Source organism: Lampetra planeri, chromosome 33 (genome assembly GCF_965212315.1).
Source record: "Lampetra planeri chromosome 33, kcLamPlan1.2.h2, whole genome shotgun sequence".
In the NCBI taxonomy this organism is placed as follows: Eukaryota; Metazoa; Chordata; class Hyperoartia; order Petromyzontiformes; family Petromyzontidae; genus Lampetra; species Lampetra planeri.
This window is the reverse complement of record NC_136139.1, coordinates 9,402,330-9,408,741: the sequence shown is the minus strand read 5'-3', so window position 1 is coordinate 9,408,741 and position 6,412 is coordinate 9,402,330. Positions and strand designations below refer to the sequence as shown.

Below are 6,412 nucleotides of genomic sequence, written 5' to 3'. Positions count from 1 at the left end.
GCGGCGGTGTGCAGCTGTCGCTCGTTTGCCCGCTATACTCCAGCGAGCAAGTGTCGCCGAAGTGGGAACTCGTCTCCAGAGTACGATTTCACCACGGGGCATCTGTGCGTGCGAACGTTACGCAACGTTCGCGCCCATAAATAGGACACACAAGCCACCGAAATGTTCAATGTAATATATTTAATTAATAATTCTTGTTATTATATTATCACAAGACACGTGATGCCGATTTGCAACGTTTTTTTTGGGATGGGATTGTTCCTGTTTTGTTAAAAAATAATAATACAGAACTCCGTTGAACAGCACACACTTTAAATCCCAATTGGCTGTAAAGTGGTTTAAATAAAGGATTGATAATCACAACGATGATGACGATGATGATCATCATGATGAGTGGACACGTCCACCAGTGGACAAACGGAACAAAACAGTCAATCAAACTTTATGTTTTTATTCTGCTTTCTTGTTATAATCGTCCCATATTTGGGCTGAGGCCTGCCTCAATGTTTTCCACTCTCCGTGACCCCTTGCCACCTCAATCTCCATCCAGTGCGGTCCTCCACATCCTCGAACTGCGTTTCTCTCCAACGTGTTTTTTTCGGCATGTACCGCTTGAGTTGTGGGCATGGTGTCCGACGTTTCGCTCCACGTTCTTCAGGAACTGAACGTTCGAGTTGTGCGTGTGTTAGAGACCGAGGACACATGGGGGACTTATAGCGGGACCGACACGTTTAACACGTGTAGGCTTTCGCGACGGATACAGTGTTATGATTCACATTATTAATCATAATCATAATAAATTACACTTATAAAGCGCGTTTCATCCAGAGGTCGCAAGGAGCTGGCACAGCGCAAAAAGCAAGTAAGTAAAAGATAACTCACGCAATTCTAAAACCTAATATAAGCACGCAGGCTCATAATTTAACCACGGATACAAATACCCCCCCCACCCCCCTCCCAAAACACATAACAACATTCACAGGGAGGAAAGGCCTTTAAGGAAAAAAATGTCTGAAGGCGGGATTTTAATAAACTGAGGGACTCAGCAGATCGAATATCGGACGAGGAGTGAATTCCACAGCGTAGGGATCACACGGAGAAAGGCCCCCATTGAGCTGAGGTGCGACCTCGGCACAGGCGATAGTAGCCCACACTCGAGACGACCCAAGACCTCGCGTTGGGCCGTACGGGTGGAGGAGGTCACGGATGAAAGAGGGAGGAGGCATCGTTGAGAGCCTTGTGGGCGAGACGTATGATCTTGAACTCCCACTCGTAAACTGACCGGTAACCAATGGAGAGACTCATGTGCAGAGGCAATGTGCTGCATTTTGCACGTGCTTGGAGACGGTTTTTAAAAGCTTGAGAGGGATGCCAGCTGATAATGCATTGCAAAAATCGATGCGTGAAAAGGCAACCGCCGGAACCAGCTTCTGAAGGTGCGATAACGAGAGAAATGGGGCGCAAACGTGGAGATATTTCCGAGGTGAAAGAAGGCAGCCTTAATGACTTTGTTCGTGTGCGGTTCGAAGGTTGGGGAGGGATCAAGGACAACACCGAGGTTGGCAAACTGTCTGAGCAGCACCCCCATTGTGGCCATCAATCAACACACTGACCGAGCCAGTCTTAGACAATTGATGGCGTCGGCCAACAAGAGCGATCCACAACAATCTACCGAATTGCGAAATGAATACTGGTAGGAACCTCCTGGTTCCACCAGCCCACAGGGGATTATTGTGTCCGTCCGTCCGTCGTGAATCCAAAAATGGGAGGGCTGGGTGGAGAGGGGAGGGTGGGGAGGGCCTGGGTGGGGAGGGGAGGGTGGGGAGGGGCTGGGTGGGGAGGGTGGGGCTGGGTGGGGATGGGAGGGGTGGGACTGGGTGGGGAGGGGCTGGTCACCCCGTGGTGCCCTTATAAAACTCAACGTTTAACCTACTCACGCCGGCTTGTGCCCGCCCTCACAGTCGGCCATATTTGCGGAATACACCACGCCGCCGTTGACCCTGGCCATTGACCGAGCAACCCAACGTTCCTTCCTACCAGCTCCCTCCGCAGGAATGTGTTAATGAAACGATCACGGGGCGGGGCTACCTGAGGAGTGGGCAGGTTAAAGGCCCGACACAGCAAATCCGCTCGCCCTGTGGGCGGTGCTAGTGGACCGAGTAGGCGTGGTTATGTAAAATGGGCGGGGCCAACGGTCGGCGGGACACTCCTCGTGTGGGCGGCGCCAGCAGGCGAGTGGACGTGGTTATGTACAGGTGGGGAGGTGGCTTCCAGCTGGCCATGTGTTCCAGTTGAACCTCCCAGAAATGTTGAATGTAACTTTAAATGTAACTTTAGTTGTAACTTTAGTTGAACGTTACCCATAAACACGTCTAGCGGGATCATAAATGCACGTACCGAATTATCAGGATTATACGACGCACCCCCCACACCACACCCCTGCATTTTAAAGGAAACAAAGAGTGAAGGATGTGTCTTATAATATGGTCGCTGTCTGCGTGCGTGACCAGAATGAGTGCCACTTTATTGACACGTGGCACACGTTTTTTTCCATGTTTCCTAGTTGTTGCCGGAGCGGGTGGCTGGGTGCGTAGCGCCTCGCTCACTGGAGCGTCTTACAATGCGGCGTTATACGTACGGTACAAATGTTCCCCCCCCCCACCACCACCACGGTGACTGCTCCATCCGCAAGTCGATGATGCTGCCATGGATGGCGCCTGCCTAACTGACGCCGCCGCCGCCGCCCTGCATGACCGCGAAGCTCCCCGCGGATTCGAGCCCCGCGGCCGAGTCAACATCAGCGGGCGCGTATCCCAAAGCAGCGCCCGGGGGGGCCATGAGGGGTGGTGCCAACAGGTGCGGCGACACGACGGGCTGGTAGTGGTGGTGGTGCTGCTGCTGGTGGTGGTGTTGGTGGTGTTGTTGGTGGTGGTGGTTGGGCCCCGCGGCTGTCAGGAGGCAGGAGCGGGCTTCGTGAGCGCCAATGACGCCGAACAGGATCTGCGCCTGCCTGCTCAGCGCGCGCACTTCGCGTCTCAGCGCCGCGTTCTCCTGCTCCAGAAACTCGCTCTCCTGCGCGACGGCGTGGGGGGGGGGGGGGATGAGTAGGTGGTGAGGACAGGAGGTGGGTACGGTGGTGAGTAGGTGGTGAGGACAGGAGGTGGGTACGGTGGTGAGTAGGTGGTGAGGACAGGAGGTGGGTACGGTGGTGAGTAGGTGGTGAGGACAGGAGGTGGGTACGGTGGTGAGTAGGTGGTGAGGACAGGAGGTGGGTACGGTGGTGAGTAGGTGGTGAGGACAGGAGGTGGGTACGGTGGTGAGTAGGTGGTGAGGACAGGAGGTGGTACGGTGGTGAGTAGGTGGTGAGGACAGGAGGTGGGTACGGTGGTGAGTAGGTGGTGAGGATAGGAGGTGGGTACGGTGGTGAGTAGGTGGTGAGGACAGGAGGTGGGTACGGTGGTGAGTAGGTGGTGAGGACAGGAGGTGGGTACGGTGGTGAGTAGGTGGTGAGGACAGGAGGTGGGTAGGTGGTGAGTAGGTGGTGAGGACAGGAGGTGGGTTCGGTGGTGAGTAGGTGGTGAGGACAGGAGGTGGGTACGGTGGTGAGTAGGTGGTGAGGACAGGAGGTGGGTAGGTGGTGAGTAGGTGGTGAGGACAGGAGGTGGGTACGGTGGTGAGTAGGTGGTGAGGACAGGAGGTGGGTACGGTGGTGAGTAGGTGGTGAGGACAGGAGGTGGGTAGGTGGTGAGTAGGTGGTGAGGACAGGAGGTGGGTACGGTGGTGAGTAGGTGGTGAGGACAGGAGGTGGGTACGGTGGTGAGTAGGTGGTGAGGACAGGAGGTGGGTAGGTGGTGAGTAGGTGGTGAGGACAGGAGGTGGGTACGGTGGTGAGTAGGTGGTGAGGACAGGAGGTGGGTACGGTGGTGAGTAGGTGGTGAGGACAGGAGGTGGATAGGTGGTGAGTAGGTGGTGAGGACAGGAGGTGGGTTCGGTGGTGAGTAGGTGGTGAGGACAGGAGGTGGATAGGTGGTGAGTTGAGATTGTGAGGGTGATAAACACAATGACGTCGCGTTTTTCATCTGGAGGCGTGCTCGCGCGGTCGGCACGGTGGTTCGGGCACCCGCGCAACAAACCCAGCGACTAGGGTTCGATTCTCAGTCACGATCAACGTCAGTGTGCGAGAGATATCAGAGCCGATGGCCATTTGCCTCCGTGTCGCTCTTCTCTCGCTACTGCCACGGTTACTTTCGCCGTGAAAGTCACTCGTCGATTCCTCCGCCCATGTTACCGAATCGGTTAAACAAAAAACGACATTTCAAGACCCGCAATGCAGTGCGTGGTGAATACGAAACGGTGGTCCTCAATAAATAACGTCACGGAGTAGTAGATAATGAGCCGCATGCGGCTCCGGAGACTCAGATTGCCAAACCCCCTGGTCGTTTTTGTCTCATCAACAGCCATGCACACTTTAGGTCGAAACAACACACGCACCCACTCACTCACTCACACACCCACTCACTAACCCACTCACTCACCCACTAACCCACTCACTCACCCACTCACTCACCCACTCACGCACCCACTCACCCACTCACTCACCCACACACTAACCCACTCACCCACACACTAACCCACTCACCCACACACTAACCCACTCACCCACTCACTGACCCACTCTCTCACCCACTCTCTCACCCACACACTCACCCACTCACGTATCCACACACTCACCCACTTTCTCATCCACTTAATCATCACCCACACACTCACTCACTCGCCCACTTTCTCACCCACTTACTCGCGCACACACACACCCACCACGCTGCAGATCACTGTATCTACTTCTTCCCACGCACTGCTCTACTCTCGAATTCCCTCTTCCCATCATCATTACCCAAGGTCTAATAATCATAACAACAACAACAACAACGATAACCTTTCTCAATCCAATAAACGTATTCGCCCGTAGCTTTTTGCAACTTCGAGAACGCCGCCGTTTGTTTCGTCGGCCTCTTGACACAGTTCGTGGGGGTCTCTTAGCTTGCGCCATGGCATTGGCGTTGCGGCTCACCTGGTGGAGGCTGTCGGCTCTCTGAGTCTGCTTCTCGCGGCTCTTCTGCGCAGCGATTCGGTTCTTCTCTCGCCTCGTCGCTCGCCTCTGCTCGTCCGGCTTCTGGGTTTGAGATAGAACGAGTGGGCAATTTGAGATTGTTTAGGTTATTCGATCCCGACCCTGACGCCTGCTGTATATTTGGAGTTTGCGTGTCTCTCTCTCTCTCCCCGTGGTCGCGTGGATTTATTCTGCGGGTCCTCCGGTTTTTCCCTCCACACTTAAAAGCATACGTTCAGAGTATTCGGCTGCTATACATTTCCACGTGATAAGCCACTTGCTTGAGCTATAATTTGTGGCCAGGTCGCTTCTGAAAAAAAGAAGCTAAGGGCTCAGTGGGCTGTAACTGGTAAAATCGCTCTCACCTGGGGGCAGCGGGAGTCTCTCCGGGGGCTGCCCTTGCTGCTGCCCTCGCTGCTGGTGCTGCTGCTGCCCCACTCTGTTTCCGAGCCGAGCGCAGTGGAGTCGGGGAACTCGCCACTCACGCAGTCGACCATGGCGCCTCACTGTCTCTGGGTCTCTCTGTCCGTGCCACTGCCCCGCGTCTCCCCACAGTGCCCCCGGCAGACGCCACTCATACGGGCTCGACCGCGGCAGCGACTCTTGCAATCGGCTCTCTTTCTGTGCGCGAGGCTTCCCCATCGCGGCTTCCTTCTACGGACTCCTCCGTCCACCCCCCGCCCCCGCAAAATGCAACGCCGTGAACTCCCCCCCCCCTCCGCCGCTTGGAGCTTTGCGGTGCAGGAGACGAAGCGATGTCGGAGGCGAGGGCGTTGGAGTGGGGATTTTGGAGAGAGGGGGGAAGGAGAGGGACGAGGCGCGAGCAGGAGAATAGAATTGGAGAGGGAGGTGGAGTGGGAGGCTCGTGCAGAGAGTGTTGGTAGAGCGGGGTCGTGATGGAGACTTTTGACTTTTAAACAACTTTTATTGCCGCCAGCAGCAACAGCACTGGAGACGATTTCGATATGAAATACACAAAGTCACCAGCAAACACGTGAAAATAAACGCTACAAATCCACGCGCTGTGGCGCTAAAAGCACCGCGCACAACACGAATGAAAAGTCACGTGGTGGTTATGGTGGTCATCGCGCACGCCACGGTGACGAGCGAGCACTTCAGAAGGTGAACACGAGGGTGCCGTCCACGCTGGTACAGACAGGGGCTTGTCCGGCCCCCCAGCGTTCGAAGAGGACGTGCACATCACCGACATGTGTGTGGTATGCGTGATCCAGCCGGAGCCGCGCCTTAAGCAGGCCCCTGAACACTGGAAGCACAGAGCAGCCGTCAGTGTCACCTTCCAGC

The 6,412-nt window shown here is 55.5% G+C and overlaps 1 protein-coding gene across 1 annotated transcript; it reads right to left on the bottom strand.

Annotated features, from left to right (window-relative positions):
• Positions 1 to 1,916: 1,916 nt before the first annotated feature.
• LOC144729533 (uncharacterized) lies at positions 1,917 to 5,716 on the bottom strand. Its single transcript, XM_078609854.1, has 3 exons — positions 5,476 to 5,716; positions 5,072 to 5,173; positions 1,917 to 3,072 (listed from the first exon to the last, which is right to left on the bottom strand). Exons 1-3 carry the CDS (start codon positions 5,605 to 5,607, stop codon positions 2,722 to 2,724), a joined length of 585 nt encoding a protein of 194 aa, XP_078465980.1. The 5' UTR covers positions 5,608 to 5,716; the 3' UTR covers positions 1,917 to 2,721.
• Between the last annotated feature and the right edge of the window lie 696 nt (positions 5,717 to 6,412).